This window comes from Plectropomus leopardus, chromosome 19 (genome assembly GCF_026936395.1).
Source record: "Plectropomus leopardus strain MGB_pleo_1.0 chromosome 19, ASM2693639v1, whole genome shotgun sequence".
NCBI classification, from domain to species: Eukaryota; Metazoa; Chordata; class Actinopteri; order Perciformes; family Serranidae; genus Plectropomus; species Plectropomus leopardus.
Window position 1 is genome coordinate 8480787 of NC_142194.1, and position 17273 is coordinate 8498059.

At 38.1% G+C, this 17273-nt stretch overlaps 2 protein-coding genes across 7 annotated transcripts in view; one reads left to right on the plus strand and one right to left on the minus strand.

Moving 5' to 3' along the window:
* Positions 1-2173: 2173 nt before the first annotated feature.
* On the minus strand, positions 2174-6576 carry srsf2a (serine and arginine rich splicing factor 2a). Of its 2 annotated transcripts, XR_006106876.2 has the most exons (4): positions 6014-6576; positions 4386-4743; positions 2710-2802; positions 2174-2233 (listed from the first exon to the last, which is right to left on the minus strand). XR_006106876.2 is itself a non-coding variant. In XM_042508168.2 (3 exons), the coding sequence occupies exons 1-2, from the start codon at positions 6373-6375 to the stop codon at positions 4410-4412; spliced, it is 696 nt and encodes a 231-aa protein (XP_042364102.1). In that variant the 5' UTR covers positions 6376-6576; the 3' UTR covers positions 2265-2802; positions 4386-4409. The 2 variants fall into 2 exon arrangements, 1 of the variants encoding a protein (XP_042364102.1); XM_042508168.2 differs by lacking the exon at positions 2174-2233 and having other exon boundaries at positions 2265-2802.
* A 1373-nt stretch (positions 6577-7949) lies between these two features.
* The window catches only part of rnf157 (ring finger protein 157), a 28007-nt gene continuing 18683 nt past the window's right edge, over positions 7950-17273 (plus strand). For 3 of the 5 annotated variants that reach the window (XM_042507770.2, XM_042507772.2, XM_042507773.2), the window contains exons 1-3: positions 7952-8824; positions 12920-13038; positions 16666-16754. In XM_042507770.2, coding sequence (XP_042363704.1) covers positions 8737-8824; positions 12920-13038; positions 16666-16754 — 296 coding nt within the window. In that variant the 5' untranslated portion in view covers positions 7952-8736. Of the gene's footprint in view, positions 8825-12919; positions 13039-16665; positions 16755-17273 lie in introns of all 5 variants that reach the window. The other 2 variants (XM_088070020.1, XM_042507771.2) reach the window with 2 other exon arrangements.

A 17273-nucleotide genomic window follows, 5' to 3' on the forward strand; every position in this document is an offset into this window, starting at 1 on the left:
TCAAGATTGTCTCACCAACAACATCGTAAGTGGATGTCTGTAGCTTTTGCTGTTTTTTTTTTTGTTTGTTTTTTTTGCTGCCAAAAAGTTGATTTTGTGTAAACGGAGAGACAGCAGGGATTCACACATTCAAGACTGGACTAATTATATGGAGCCAGAATAAGGCCAAAAGGTTTATTAATTTCAAAATAACAATAATATTAATTTCTGAGACTGAGAAAAATTAAATTTGCAACTGAAAATAAGTTTTGATCCTGAATATATATATGTGTGTGTGTGTGTGTGTGTGTGACATTTTTAAAAATATAAATGTATAGGAAAAGGTTCATTTCAATTTAAATATAATTTTGATTCAATCTGATATTCTTTTAAATAAATTGATTTTCACTTATAGGCCATATAATTTAATATTTAAGGTCTTACTATTTCAGTTGTGGATTTTATATTTTTAGATTCAGATCTTTTTTGGTTTCAGATTTTTTTCACTTTCAGATTTTTTTCGTAATAATTCAAGGTGGAAAAACTTTCAGTTAAATTTTTTTCTGTCTTTTTTTTTCAAATTAACAAACCTTTGGACCTTGATCTGGCTCCATATGACGCAATTCTAAAAATAGCTAACTTGAAAAAGTAATTTATATGAATACAGGCACAGTAGATGAATAGAACCCAATATCGTAATCCTTTTTAGTAACCATGTCCTGAAAACAACAGATGAAATAGTTACCACATTAAAACATTTTACTTTGATAAAGCATGCAGTTACTCATGCACATAAATTCACTTGCTGCAGGTAGATAGTAATTTTACGATCTGTAAGACCAAACCCTCTAACCCTAATTTTTATTTATTTATTTATTAAGTCAAATTTGTATGTATTCATCCATTGTTTGGTTGTGGTTTTTTATTTTTTTGTAGGTGCTGTTGCCATTTTTGCTTTTGTTTTTTGCTTGTTCAGTTTTGTTTGGTTCTTGTTTGCTTGTTTTTGTTTATGTTTTTTGCCAGGTCGCTTGCTGGCTTTTTGAAACAGTCTGATAGGCTGCATACGGTTTGAGCTGCTGTGGGGCTGTCAGATTTTCAATTGTACTTGTAAAAAAAAGCTTTTGGAATAAAAAAATGTGGACAATAAACTTTAAGTAAGTAAAGTAGCATTAACCCTTTGAAACCTGGAGCTACATCACTTTTGTGTTTATGTGTATTGTTTTTTGTGCCACTTTCAGACACCTTTCACAAATATTTAAACCCTTGAACCCTGAGCAAATTGATTTCTTTCTAAAACATGGGAAAAAAAGGCAATGGTCAACTTGGTAAGAAATGTTCCACAAATTACAAGAAATTAGTAGATTTAGAAAATTATTTTTAAAAAGCCAGGGGAAAAATATGAGAAAACTATATTCATAATTTGCAAATTAGATATTTAAAATTATGTTTCATTTTTAGAATTGATCAAACTCAATTTTCAGCAAATATTTCAGCTAAGAAATTCTGAAAATGATCTACTCCTTCATTTAATATTTTTAGAATAAAAAGCTTAAATCTATGTCACTTTAACCAAACATTAGTGGCCATAAATGTCAATTATGTGACAAAGTAGGAAAATTTGAGAAAAGTCATGACTGTCGTTTTTACTGTGTGCTTTTTCATTCATAATTTCTCTTCAACATTGTTCAAGGGAGCCTGAAAACAAGAATTTCACTGGGATTGCTCCACAATAATTATTGTATATGTGACAAAGACTCAAAACTTGACTTGAACAACTAAGATGTTTATTAGCATTCACCAGAAGCAATTACAAGACATTTGAAAGGTTCACAGAGGAATGAAATAGACAAACATAATTCAGTAAGCAGCCTGGACTGCCCTTTAAACCCTTCACTAAGAGTCACAGTGGACCCAATTTAAAAAAAGGAGAAAAAAAAAAGCGAGCAAAACCAGTTATCAACAGTTGAGAAAAAAACACAGAGGGGGAGAAAAAGGGAGAGGAGGGAGGATACAGAGAAAAGGAGGGAGAGGAGAGAATCTGTACAGCACATGGAGAGAGGGAGAGTTCACAAGACAGGAGAGGATGGATGATCTGCCACACCTGTGAGCTTACAAACCGGCAAACAGCAGCGGAGGGTCGAGCCCCGGAACAGCGCCGGGCACTCAGCACCGCAACACGCCACACCATGTCACCACCGCACTGCACCGCATCTTAACAGCTAACCAGCATTACTCAACTGCTACACAACTGCGCCTAGTGCACAAAAGATACACAAGAAAGAGGGTTAGAGTCATAGGAAAGCAACTTTTACCAGACAGAAAATAGAGACGTGACAGAAAAAGAACATGTATGCTGCCAATTAGCAAATTGCAAATTAAGCGGCACAGCTATAGTTTAACGTTTTGCTTTTATGTCACTGTACAGTAAGCCTTTTTTTTTATTTTCAGAGTGGTATAACATAGCTGTAAAGGCTTTCAACATCCAACATGACTGCCTGCAAATAAAACTCATTCGTATCCATCTAGAATTAAACAAGAGATTTCAATAAATGAAATCTATATTAATTTTTAAAAAAATTATTGAAGTACAAATGTGTAAATGAGGGGGGAAAAAAAACACCTAACAAATCCCTTTCAAACCGCTCAAATTTACAAACAGTGACCATGTCAAAGTTACAGAATGTGTAAATTAAGTCAAATTTAAAACATTTTAGACCAAGTTCCAATAACCTTTCAGTCTGCATTCAGTGGTAATAGTGGAGTCCACTTGCTCAATGTGAGACTCTTCCTGATGTCCTCAGCAAAGGCTCAATCATCTGAGATCTGGAAGGAAAGACAGAGCGGAGTTAAACACGGCAAAACGAGACGGCGATGTCAAAACCTGCAGCTGATATTCAAAATGCTTTCATCTTCTTTCCACTAACAATTACAAAAATCATCCATCTCCATGTATTTTACCTAACATTTCTAATAATGTTCACATTTGTTTACTCCTTTCTTGGACCCCCCCCTCTCCCCAAAAATAAACTAGCTCTAACAAGACTCTTACACTCGGGCGAATTTGAAAAACAAACCTCGGTTCCCTTTGTGAGAGGCGGAGGAACCCACAGGCACAGGTGGGTGCAGTGCTCAGTGCATCTGCCTGTGATCCCCGCGAACGTACCTCACCACACCACCTCATACACCAACTGACAGCCCGAACCACCGCCATGACGACCTGCTCCATAGCAACCACCGTTGCCTTGGTGACCTGCTCCTTAGCAACTGCCATCGCTCTCAGCAAACAGGCAGGTCACATGGGCGGGTCACACACTAACTGCTCTCACACTGCCACACCCCCATCTCCTCCTCCTTCTCCTCCTCTCTTTGCAAACAGGACTCCGCAGCTTGGAGGAAAGAATTCCACATTTAGATGAACGTTTTTTGTTTTTTTTTTTTTGAGTGAAGCACCCCAACGTCCCTCCCATACACACTATATACTAGGGGTGTAACGATCCATCAATCTGGATTGATACATATCGATTCAATGAACAACGATGCGATTTGACTGATGTAAAGTTAAAAGCACCTTATCCATGTCGGCGTCTTTAGGGTACGCCTTTATTTTGAAATTCTGTCAATGTCAAACAGACAGATTATGGCGAGCAGCCAGGAAAAAGCTGACGACGATTAAGTTGTTTGCTCAGCGTGGAAATGTTTGCCATTTTGGTGAAAATACAGGTAGATAGACAAAGCACGGCATACGTACACAATGACGTTACGAGATAAACGACAGTGTACCTGCCTGGTTCAGCATCTCACTCTTAACTTCTCTCAGCAGCACGGCAACATTAGGCAGGTTTCCATTAATCCTAAAATTGCGTAAATTGAAACTACGAATATAAAAAACGCCTCATTTAATTGCGTATGTTTTGCTAAACGCAGAAAATAATGGGGGCGGCAGCTTCCTACGTGGCGCTGTGTTAAATGGGCGTATAATATCGAATCATACCGATCGCAGGCCCCTAAACCAAACAGAATCGAAATGGCACTGTAGCAGACTTCGTGATATCGGCAGGTATCGTATCGTTGTCTAAAGAATCGATATAATATTGTATCGTGATGAATCTGGTGGTTTACACCCCTACTATATACCCCATTTAAAAATATATGATACATTAGGTAACAGCCAACATTTCTTGCTGCCTGTGTGTGCTTTAGATTGACAGGCAAAGTAAAGCACACACAGAGCTCGGACTGCAGAAAACATCAGTCCCCAAGTTATTTTAAATTTTAAAAAAAACATTGAGGATTCTGGAGACTTTGTTGCTTGTTTGCAAATGACTAACGAAGCACAAAGACTGCAGAACACTAACCCCAGTGATGACAGAAAACAGTCACAGTAACCCTCCCTTTCCCCTGAATACCGTCATGTCGTGTCCACGTCTGGATTAAGTCTCTGCTTCATTGCCCTCTGGAGATTTAGGCCTACTCTTGGATTTGGAGCGAGACCTGGACTTGGACCCTCTGTTGGAAGGCGGGGTTCGGCTCCTTGACTTGGAGGACCGAGACCTGGAGGGAGACTTTGACTTGCTTCGTCTAGGGGTCCTGGACTTGGATTTGGACTTGGACTTGGATTTGGACTTGGATCTGGACCTTGACCTGGATCTGGAGTCGGAGCGAGACCTGGAGCGGCTGTAGTGGTGGCGGCTTCTGGATCGGGAACGGCTTCTGCTCCTGGAGCGGCTTCTGCTTCGTCTGCGGCGACGGGGACTGGCTGAACGGCTGGGGTGAACAGGAGAAACACTTTAGTTGGCAAAAAGCACAAACCAAAAACTGATAAATGTAATCTGAAGAGCACACACTGAATTTAGGGATGTGCAAAACGAGTCAACTACTTGATTTAACGCTGCTGCCCTCGATAATCAGCACAACCAATGGAAATGATGTAAAAATCGGGCATGTTTTCTAAAGATTTATTTTTCTAAAGAATATGATTTTCATTAAATATTATGTTAACTTTTACTTTGAGTTCTTTTTATTCTGAAGGATATTGTTCAGTTCATAATGCAAAGTTTGAAACCGGCCAGCGGCATTTAAAATATCATTTGGCTAGTAACAAATGTCTTTAATAAGGGTGGGAACTATCGAGGCCCCCAAATACAATTTTATCTCAATACAGTATTATTATGATGATATGTTTTGATATATTCCATTGCCTATTTTAAGGGTAAAATAAAAATTAGTTTTTAGTTGGTTAATCTCACTTCATTAAATTTTTCGCAGCATTTTATTGTTTCTAGTGGACAGAAAAAAACAATCGTTGCCATTATCTTCTTGGTCTATCAAAACTTTAATTTGTAGTTGCGATATTACCTATATAATAATTTTTGTCAAAAAGGATGATGTGCAGCTATAATGGTGCATTCCTTGAGGAAATAACCCCAAATCTAGTAAGAAATTAGTAAAAAGTACATTTACTTTCTAAAAGTACTTGAAAATAAGTTAAAAACAAAAAAAACAAATAAATAAAAAAAGAAAAAAATGGAGAAGACAAACAGGACTCGAAAATAAACATTACTTCTGTAAAACATTTTTAATGCGTAATGGTGATACTTTTAAATCTAATTTTTCCATAGTGTCTTCCTTCTCCCGTAGAGAGTTTTCTCTACCTTTTTAAAAATAATTTTCTAAATATACTGATCTCATGAAATTTGTAGAACATTTCTCACCAAATTGCAATCACGTTTAAACAAAAAAAGATAAAATTTCCAGAAAATCGCATCAATTTGATTGTGAAAGCTTATGAAGGGTTAACAGTTAACACACTAGTCGCTGCAGTATATCACAACTGTGTATAAAAGCTTTTTTATGACTTTTGTGTATAGCTGACTTAACGCATTGCTATTATTTGAGAAATATTACTTACATAATGAGACTTCAGAAAACAAGCGAGATGTTACTGCGAGCGCGGTTAGTTTCGCTTTGAACCATGTGCTCGTTTTCTACAACGTAACATAAACGAGCCCCACAACCCAATAACACCGGTATTTACCTCCTGCTTCTTCGTCCACCGTACCCTCCTCCGTATCTGCGCGGCGGAGCTCCTCTCCGGCTGTACATGGAGTCCGGGGGTCGACCGTAGCGGGCCATCTGCACCCGAAGCTCCCGTCCGTCGAGCAGCGCGCCGTCCATAGCGTCCATGGCGTCCTCGGCGTCACGCTTGTCGAGGAACCGCACGAAGGCGAATCCGCGGCTCTCCTTGGTGTACCTGTCCCGGGGGATGTACACATCACCCACACGGCCGTACTTCTCAAAGACTCGGCGCAGAGTCTCCGGAGAAGTCCGGTAAGTCAGGTTATCCACTTTGAGGGAGGTCATCCCCTCAACGTCCGGCGGCGCCCTGCCGTAGTTCATTTTCTTCGCCTTCTAGCACAGCCGGGCGGTTAGAGTCAAAACCCGTTGGCCCGTACCCTTAACTAAACGACTACGGTTAGTTTGCAAATCCTCCGTTGGCGTTTACGGTTCAAAATCTAGATGATTTTATTGATTGTTTGGCACTAGTTGTCGTCTCGGCCGCGCGCTGCTTTCACGTGAAATGGCGGCAACAAAGTTTCCTCTTCCCCTTTCTTTGCGCTCGCGGTGGCCTCCTCCGATTGGTTGCTCGAGTGTTCCAAAACCGTTACACTGCCCCCTGTTGCCTGGGAGACGTCGCTAACATAGACGCTGAAGTTCGCTTCCGATTCGTAGCTAAAGCTGCAGTAGCGAAAGATCCTCGATGTTTTGTACCTTTTAGTGTTGTAAAAGCATGTTAAACATTTAATGTAAAGCACCGACGCTGTCTGAAACCCACTTTCACATTTTTAAAACCTTTACTCTATTTGTGAGAACACACCAAAAAGGAGATTTTTTTTCACATGTGGAACATATTAGACCAAGTCCAGATCAAAATACACAATACTTAAACGAGTCAGATCTGAGCTAGATCATCACAGAGAGGCTAAAGATAACTTTGAACACAATTTCAGATTTGTGAAACACTTATTTTATTTTTGAAAATGCAGAAAAGGGAGATTTCACTGCTTTTTTATTTTTTTTAGACCAGGTCCACATCCAAAACCACTGGGCCTATACCTAGGTCAAATCTGTACAAGATCATCCCAGAGAGGCTAAAGGTTATTTAAAGCACAATTTCATATTTGTAAAGCTTATATTCTCCTGTGAACTTCACAATGATGTTTCATGTTACGCACAATTTTCTTTGAGTTTTTAAAACATTTTTTTTCTTAAAAAATCAATCAATACATTGTTTGAAAGAATATACAAATGAGAGTTTATGAAAGAATGTTAAAAATAACAACTTTATAAAGAGGTAAAAAAAAAAAGAAAAGAAAAAAAACTTTACTGCATTTTTAAAATCTAGACCACATTGGACTAGGTCCAAAGCAAAAAATACTTTGACAAACTTGGACGAGATTAGTAGTAGATAGTAGATAGTTTTCTTTTAGTTCTTAGAACGTTCTTCTTAAAGTTCGGGTAACATTTTCTGTAAACATAAAAAATGTTAATTTTTGTTGTTTTTTGTTTGTTTGTTAACACATCACATTACATTTAATTTTTTATTTTAAAAAAGTGTAATCTCAGTCCTCAGTAACATGCTCTGAATGTTGCTTTAAAAACGTTCTTCCTTTGTTCTCATGTAACATTACGGGAACGTTTTTATATACATTCTATGATTTGTCACCTCTCAACATCACCAAAACATCCTCAGAACGTTACAGTTACAATATTATGTCTTAGTCAGCATTTACCCTTAAAGCAACATTATTTAAAAGATACACATCCTCAAACGTTCTTTGAACATTATAATAAAACGTTTATTAAACATTATTGCAACTTCTAGGTGATGGAAGCCAATGTTGTGGGAACGTTCCCTGTACTAATGAATCGTTAGCTACGAATTGAAAGCTAACTTCAGCGTCGTCTTCTAACGGCTATTTTGGACCATTGACGCCTTTGTTCCGTTTAGTTTAATTTTAAAACACAAAACGAGTTATTTGTTGTGAATTAACGCTTGCTTAGGGTTTATTAAGCCAAGGTTTTGTTCCGGGATGTTTTAGGTCGCTGTGCGACTCTCACAGTTTGATTTTTGTGGCCCTACTTGTTGCGAAAAAAAAACTCTTTATGTGATACTCTTTCTCCGTTGTGAGGGTAAATTGTTGCGCACATATGTCCGGAGGGTAATGTAGTTTTCTGTCGGTGTGTAGTCCTCTCTGCACTGCAGTCAGCGCCACTTTGGCGTAGGAAGGTCACGTTACAAAGTGGGTCGGCACTAGCTGCCGGAGAGAGGAGGACTGCGCAAAAACCACGGCCCGGATTTGTGCTTGCTTGACGTCATGGGGAGCCTCAGACCTCTCTGACAGGATCCGACACCGAGAAGGAGCACCGGGGATGCGCGACCGACAACCAGCGGGCCGGGAGATGTCGACGAGCACACGGCTGTAACGTCAAGCAGAGACACGGAGATTTTGTCCACCATGAGAGCGCCTCTGCGCCGGTAAAGAGCCGAGTTCTGCCTCAAAACGAGCTGTTGACCGGGGAGGGATAAACGGCCGGAGAACTAATCCCCAGGACGGTCACATTCACGGCGGGGCTCGGACCCGATAGAAATGGACAGGGCAGCACGAACTGGATTAAATGGTAGCGAGTGAAAGAGACGAACAAAGCGACCCTGCAGTGTTATGCCCGTTTATCCGTGTGCTCTTCATTTGACTGGAAATGGGAGCTTTAACAAGCAGACAAAACATAGGCGTGGAAGAAGTGGACATACCGTCCAGTTCGGTGTACCGTTATCCACCGAAATCTGGTAAGTGACACAACAACAGGTCACACTGGGGACGGGCAGCTGTTACATGCTCTAATACACGCTTTAAAGCTTACTGCAGATGGTTTATCTTGTGCTTTTATGGGGGGATGGAAAGTAGACATCACCATCAAAACCATCACCATCTTACCTTTTATAGCTGCAGGCCTGCAGGGCATCTGAGCCTTTAACCTGGAGTAGCTACCTGTGGAGAGAGGGGGAAGACCTGCCTTTTCTGTCTTTCAGCTCCACAGATTCAAATTAGACCTTTGCCTCTGTTTAATGTTAATTTATTGCATTTTTCAGCGTGTACTTTAATATATTTCTCGCGCTGCAGCATTGTTGAATTTTCCATGGAGGGATGCTGATTGCAACACAGGGGTACATCTACTTTGATGCATGCATACATGCACATTTGTCCTTTTGCAGAGTGTCAGACACATAACTGGGATTGGCTCTCATTTTAGTGCATCTATGAGCATTTCTTAGCAGAGAGCTGGACTTCATGGCATCATGACTGCCTCAGTCTGTCTGCAGAATAAATAAGTCATGATGGATCCCAAGAGGATGAAAATGAAAAGACCAACATCGCCATTAGCAGCAGACGTTTTGTCTAGAAGTTATTGGTGTGTTCAGTGTACATGAGGGTTTTTTTTTAAAGTGGAAATACTACTGCAACCCATGCTTTTTATTAGCTTTTAATGTATAGTCAATCTTTCGATATATGAAATGCCAAAATAGTGCAAAAATATGTAATTCGTAATTTCAGAATTAAGGCAGATACCTTCCAAGTGCTCCAAAAGAGACATATTTTAAATTTAACAGCTACGAAATACTCAATATTTAAATTTAAACAACACTGAATTCAAAGCTTTTTAAAATGTTTTACTTTGAAAACTACATCTGAATGTATTTGTTCTGAGTTCACCTCTTTAAAATTGAAATAGGAAATTTCCTGATTTGCTGTTTCAGAAGCTGAAATTAAATATATTTTTGTTAACATTCAGAAATTCAAGTTTTAAAATTTTAACAATTAAAATTAAGCTTGCTCAAATGTAATTGGTCAAATTTATATTAAAAAAAATCAAATAGAACATCAGTCAAATGCAACCAATCAAATTCAGATATTAAAGTTGAAAAGTCCTTTCTATTTTTTTGGTCTTTTATTTGCTTCCATTTAAAAGCCAAAAATATAGAGTTTTTATAAAGGTTACATAAAATAAAACAGTGAAAAGCAGAACATCTTTACATTTAAGGCGCTGTGTTTAGAGAATGTTAGCTATATTTGCTTTATAAATTCATTAAATGATCAGATTTTTACAATTGATTGATTTCATGATGTCGTTTTTTTTTAAGTTGATTATTGTGCAGCTAACTGCAATAATTTTAAGACAAATACAATAATAGATCTCTTTCCCGGTTATCAAAAGTCATCATCTTGAACTTATTTTCTCAATTCATTATATTAATCATTTAGTCAATAAAACTTTAGAATAAAGAGAAAAGCGTCCATGATAATTTACAAGAACACAATCTGACATCTGACCAACAGTCCAAACCGAAAGATATTCAGTTTACTATCAGAGAAATTTATGAAAACCAACAAAAATTCACATATGGAATCAAAACGGAAACTTTTTTGTCATTTTTGCTTTAAAAAATTCACATTTTCTGTCCATCCACTTATTGTTTCAGCTCTAATCAAAGCTCATAACACCCATCTGATTATTATCCTGTGTATTTATCCTCTGATCAGTTATTTTTTTGAGTAAAATCATTTGGCAGAAACAGATAATTCATATGTTTTCTTTAGTTTATAATCATCTGAAAATAAGTTGTGTTTTGGTTATTTTAGAAAGAGCTCTTTATTTCTACACAGGGAGCGGGTCCTCGTCTGTGTTGCAATGCCATATTTCTACAGTAGACAGGGCCATTTGAGTTTTCGTGTTTTTGTGTTTTTGTCTTGGTAACGGTAGTTAAAAGCCCCTCTGTGACGAAAGTGTATGAAAAACACCTTTTTTATGCGAAACTTATTTATTCTATAGGCATTTAAACAAAGTTTTGTGGTGGAGTTTATGATGTTACAAATTTAAAAAATTGACAGAAAGATTTTGATTTTTATTATAAATGCATATAGGTTCTAGATATCGGTTTCTGGTTTCATTAACTACTAATAATCGGTATCAAATCGGCCCTGAAAAACCAATATCAGTCAACCCCCTAAAAATCAGGCATCAGCACCTGTATCAAATATACCAAACTTTACTCTTTTTATTCACAAACTGTCCTTTGGACCTGGAGCTGACCTCTGTGTTTTGAGTCCGTCTTGTTATTGTGCCTCTATGTGACAACCTCAGTGTGTTCAGCTCCCCCGCCGGGGTTTAGCCGTAATCCAATATTACCATCACAGAATCATATTGTGAAGAAATGATGTTATTGCTTCTCAATTCTATCAAAGCAAAGACAAAAAGTAAATGAAAATCTCTCCGAAAATGAGACCTGGAACAGAATCAGGGACTAGAAGCAGATTTAATTATAGTCAGATGTGAGGTGTTGGGCTTTTTTTCCCTGATATCATAACAATATGTCAGTTTTAAAGTGATATTAGGCACCGAGGAATGAATGAAAGGGAAGAAAACGGCTGCCTTGTGGCTGCCGTTAGCGTCTCTCTCACCATGATTTAGCTGAGTTAGTCCCAGGCTGAATGAATTTGTGATATAACAGTCCTGGTTGCAGCCTGGTGGTGGTGGGAGGGGAGGAAGGTGGCAGCGATGGCTGCTGGTGAAACCGATCTGTCAGCCCCAGTTCCTGTTTCTGGGATCTGGTGACAAAGCCTCGGCCAAGCTCGCCTCTCCCACCTGCTGTAAATAATAATAAGGTGACGAAGACGAGAGAGAGGCAGAGAGAGTGGCGTCACCGTGGCTTTTTTTAGTTCATGATTTGTCGTGTTATGGATTTTTTTTTCTACAGCGTGAATGGCTCTAATATCAGAGCATCCTTCCTCCTCTCCAGCACTAATAAGTGTGAAAGATGCCAGACGAGATGTCCTCCCAGCAGACACACGACTCGCCCGTCCAGCATGTGTTTAAAGACTCCCAACCACCATTACAGTCTTATGATATCAGCTCAACCTGTGATTAAAAGGCAGAACGTATATTTAGTTTTGTTGTCATCCACCCAAAGTCTTGGTAAACAGCTCGGTACACGCAATAATAAGTGCCGTCACAGATGCTTTTCAGGAATTCAGTTGTCCTCTCGGAGGAAAAACTCAACCTTTTCACGTCTTTTGTAGTCGTAGCTGCCGCTCGCACTGGATGATTTGAGGATGTAAAGCTGGAGCAGTTTGAGGGTGACTGGAGGTGTCTCTGAATAACAGCGCCAGCAAAATGGTTCAATTATTTAAGGGAAATATCAATATTTCATTCCAGAGAAGTGCACAATGGGTTGAATTTGCATCTGGCAAAAGGGTGACGACTCAAAATTCTCCTCTTTTTGTCCGTTATTGGGACATTGAGGGTTATTGAGGGTTAGATGATGTTTCCATTTATTGAACTTTCCCATGAAAATTGAGACTGTTGCCATTTAGTTTTTGCTCACTAATTAAATAGCTGAAAAAAAAACAGTTCTTGACACTATGTATCCATCTTCTTTTGTCTTGTTTCAAATTTCGGCCGCATCGATTTTTCCTACGGCAGAATTTTATGTTTTCAAGTGAGAAAAATTAAATTAACTTCACAACGACGTTTCATGTTACGCACAATTTTCTTTGAGTTTTTAAAACATTTTTTTCTTAAAAAAAATCAATCAATAAATTGTTTGAAAGAATATACAAATGAGAGTTTATGAAAGAATATAAAAATAACAACTTTATAAAGAAGAAAGACAAAGCATTTTTTGATCCTGTGAATTGTACCAGGAATTACATTTGTCAATTTGACACATAATTTTGTAAGTCAAGGAAGTCACAGTTTGTCGTAGCAAGGCCATGTCGTTCTCACTCCTGACGTCTTTGTCAATAACATGTTTTTCAGATGATGAGATGCTTTTTTTAAATTTATTTTTAAATGTAAGTCTCTCTCTGTCTCTCTCTCTGTACAGGCAGTTACTTCGCCAGCCATTTCATCATGGGGGGAGAGAAGTTTGACTCCACTCATCCGGAGGGTTACCTGTTTGGGGAAAACACAGACCTTAACTTCCTGGGGACCAGACCTGTGGCGGTAGGTGTTTTCACACACAAACAGCTGAATTATACGTTAAAAACTCCAATAATGTCACCAAAAGTTAAACCCAGTCGTCAAATAATTTTAGATGTTTAACTTTACATTTATTGGGAGTATTTAAAGGAAGACGCAGAGTTGAGATTAAATGTTTTTGTCAGCTGTTCTTTTACAAGCTGTAGCTGCACTTTACTAAAAAAAAATACAAACAATTAAAAACTGAAAAAAAACTGCATGATATCCAGATGAATAAAAATAAGAAAGAAATGTGTCCAGAGAGGTCAAGAAGGCTTATACACATGGATGCCCCCTCAACCTGATAACAACAAACAACAACAACAAAAGACAAAAATTAGAAAATCACAGGTAAATACAACAAAGGATAAAAGACAACAAAGAGCACAATGAGCAGAAAAAGTAACCAGTCAGTTAACATTTGAAGAGCACAATGCAAAGATTAAACAAAAAGGATATATATATATATATATATATATATATAGATAGATAGATAGATAGATAGATAGATAGATAGATAGATAGATATACATACAGTATAGATAGAAGTATTATATATAAGCATTGTCTGCTATTTATAATCTAGCCATCTATTTTGATTATTGTGTTTTAAAATATGAAAAATATCAAACAATCTGGTGTTATATCTTGAAAATGTCTTGTTTTATTTAACCAGCAGTCTAAAACCAGAGTTAAATAAATCACATTTACATAAAACAGAGAAAATATGCATATCGTCACATTTGAGAAGAAAAAAACTTTTTTTTGCATTTTGGTCCGACAGATGACTTCAGAAATAACTTCATGTTGATCAATCAATCGACCCAAAGGTGTAGCCGTCTCCTCGTCATTAAATCACTGAACAGGAGTTGATACATTTCGGCACCAGAGACTCCTGCAGTGTCAATTAGCAGCTTTCAGCCTGTCACTGATTGAAATTTATTTCAACGTCTCGTCCTGTCAAACTAATTAAAAGTGAAATGACAGCGTGCCGGCTCAGAGAGGCTGATAAGCGGCGGCTCCTTCAGAGGCTTCGTTCAACCTAATCGTGAACCTGAAGGTCAAACTAATGAGAGCTGCAGATCAAAAAGAGCTCGAGTCCGCAGAGGAAAGAGCGAATTCGTCACAGACTGAAAGCCTCGAAGGGAGAAAAGTCCCTGACGAAGTGGAGCTGATACGGAGAGACTGCTAATCTCAGTCGCACGGCTGTTTTTGTCTAGACTGGGGCTAAAATTAGGAGTGCAGTTTTTCTCCTGATTATGTGGGTGTTTATAATCCTCCTGTGGGCACAGGATGCAGCTGGTGATTTTTTTTTCTTGTATGTGTGTCTAAAGCTTTACCAGCATTATATAATATTTGGTAGTTTCCAAGCAGATGGTGCCGCCGAATCATAAAACCAACCGCAGTTGTTGTGTTCTCAGTCTCCTGCAGCGCTCTACAAATATGATAATGGACGAGGCTATATTTAGGGTTTATTTCTACCAGAAACTCCTGCCCGAAGCACACAGATACATTCAAAATTGATTTTCAGCCATGCGAGCAGCAGTGACGGTCAGTCAGTCCTCTTCATCCCGGACTGAAATATCTAGACAATTATTAAAAGGATTATCATGAAATTAATGATCCCACAGAGGATGAATTTTGTGACCTTGGTGAGGGTTTAACATTGTGTGCTCTGTAGGAAAAAAGACAAAAGACTCAATTGTTCAAGTATTCAAGTAAGTTTGTGAAGGCGTCAACATTTTAACTATTATTAAAAAAACCAGAATAGATCTTTTGCTAACAAACTTTGATCAGCTAATGAGTTTTTCAAGATTATCTTGTTATAAATGTGGATTTTTGTGTTTTGTCAGTGAAGTAACTGTACCCATTTTTTGCTAGCATGGCTGTAGTCTGTTGGTACAACGCTGACAAACAGAAAAGAAACAGAGCTTTTGATTTTAGTCTGAGTATGTGTGAGGAAATACGGACTGTGGCTCTGATGTTTCTTGATTTCTAACACGTTATAAGACCCGCAGTGTTACCTGTGAGTCCCTTAATGAATGGTTCTTTTCAGCATCTGTTACTCCGTGTGTGTTTGCTTGTGTAGTTTACAGGCGTGACTCCCGCTGTGCCCGCATGTGTTTAGGGAGTGAATATGGTGCCATTCACAGCCACACAAATATACACACACACACCACACACACACACACACAGACAGATGAGGGGTTGTAGTGTGGAGGTATCTGACCACATCCTGCATGTTTCTCCTCCAGTGATCCTCAAACCACCTCAGCTCTCCTCTTACGCTCAGTCAGCAACTTCAGGCTTCAAACACACAACAAGAGTGCTGAGAGTCGGGCCATAGACAGGGTTCGTACGGTCATGAAAAATCTGGAACAGACATGGAATTTGCAAATAGCCCTCTCCAGGCCTGGAAAACTTTTAGAAAACTAAATATATCCTGAAAGTTTTGGAAAAGCTGTGTATTATTTTTTCCACAAACCTGTATTATAACACATAATATGATGCAGGACCGTCGGAAAGTTTGAAAGTTTAAGAAAAAATGGTCAAAGACAAAAACATTGCCTTTTTTGGAAGGCATGTTTTCTTTAAAAATCAGCAAAACATTAAAAAAATGCCAACATTTTTAAAAAGAAAACATTCCTCCCAAACACGGATTTGGAGAGCATGTGTTCTTAAAAAATCAGCAGTATTACTTTTGTCTTTAACAATGGCCAAAAAACTTTTCAAACCAAATGGCCAACAATTTTTTTACGAAAGCATGTTTTCTTTAAAAATCATTTAAACACTTAAGTCCCTTCCCAGTGCTTAAAAAAATATTTGACATTTATTCTATTTTTGCACCGCTCACTCCCATCTCATCAATAACGAACGCTCCCAAAATTATATTCAAACATTCAGTTCTAATCCTGTTCTGAATTCATTATTTTTTATAATAATATATATTTTACAAAGCTATGAATTAGTAATGAAAAAGAACTGATAAGGAAAATCAATGGTCAGAGGTTGTATGGTCTTTAAAATTTGACTCAAAGTCATGGAAAATTCGTGTAAATTTAATTGGTAAAAACTTATATGAACCCTGCATAGACTGGGTCAAGTTTAAAGGTTATGTGTCAAATTGACATCAGTTTTTAATATTTGGGTTGCTCACATGAGAAAATTGTGAAAAAGAAGGTATTTCTCATCCTTATCTGTGACTTGACACTATCAGGATCCCCCGGACGTGTTAAACTTCACCCATCTGGTCTTTGAAATGCAGAAAGGCTCTGTTTGACCCTGGCCTGTTTTACACTCCTGTGGTCCCTGCGTGTGCAGAAATGTGCCTAAACACTGTCTGAAGTGTCAGCCTCGTCCCTGGAAAGACACAGTCTGAGCAGATTTTTAGCTGCGGCTCAGCACTTGTCAGCACGGATCTCGCTGGTGCTGACCAACTGAAAACACTTGTGTTAAGGTTAAAGCAGGAGCAGCCGCGGTCACCGTGTAACCCTGAATTCCCTGCGGTGAAGAGAGGAATGCTGCGGCGGTTTGAGGGAAGATGAATGCCGCTACTTTTCAGTCTCATAACATGTATTTTACATCTATAATTTGTTTTCTTTTTGTTTTCAGTTCCCGTACGCAGCCCCTCCACCTCAGGAACCAGTAAAGACGTTACGAAGCCTTATAAACATCCGCAAGGACACGCTGCGGCTCGTACGGTACGCACCTCTATCCGCCAAAACGTACACCTAACCCCTCATTACACCACTGTTGACTAATTTTATGTCCACTGAGCTTTTTTTAGACAGCAAGCCACAACATCTAATTTAAGGTGTCATGTTCATGCGTGTTTTCACGTTATTCAAACTTTTTTTTAGGAATGACGAAATTATATGTAACAATATAAAATCCAATTACAAAATTCAAACACAAAAGCACAAAATCCTGAAAAAATGGAAAAAAACACTTACATACACAAAAAATAATGTTATAACAGATATAAACATGAATTGCACCTGACATATATTTCTCACATGCTTACAGTGTGTGACCCAGTACACCTCACAGGTCCTACTCTATTTAAATTGATCTTTAATTTTATTGTTTGTATTATTTTATTCTCTTACCATTTTTAAAAAAATATTTGAATCTATTTTAATGTATTTTTATTTTAGCTTTTATTGAGCTATTTTATTATTATTATTATTAATATTATTATAGCTTTTAATTATTTTAGC

Excerpts from the sequence above, each read along its gene's own strand:
- srsf2a (XM_042508168.2), bottom strand. The coding sequence starts at position 6,375 with ATGAACTACGGCAGGGCGCCGCCGGACGTTGAGGGGATGACCTCCCTC. Across the intron at positions 4,744-6,013 it reads GGTGGACGAAGAAGCAGGAG|CCGTTCAGCCAGTCCCCGTC; the intron begins GTAAATACCGGT and ends TGTTCACCCCAG.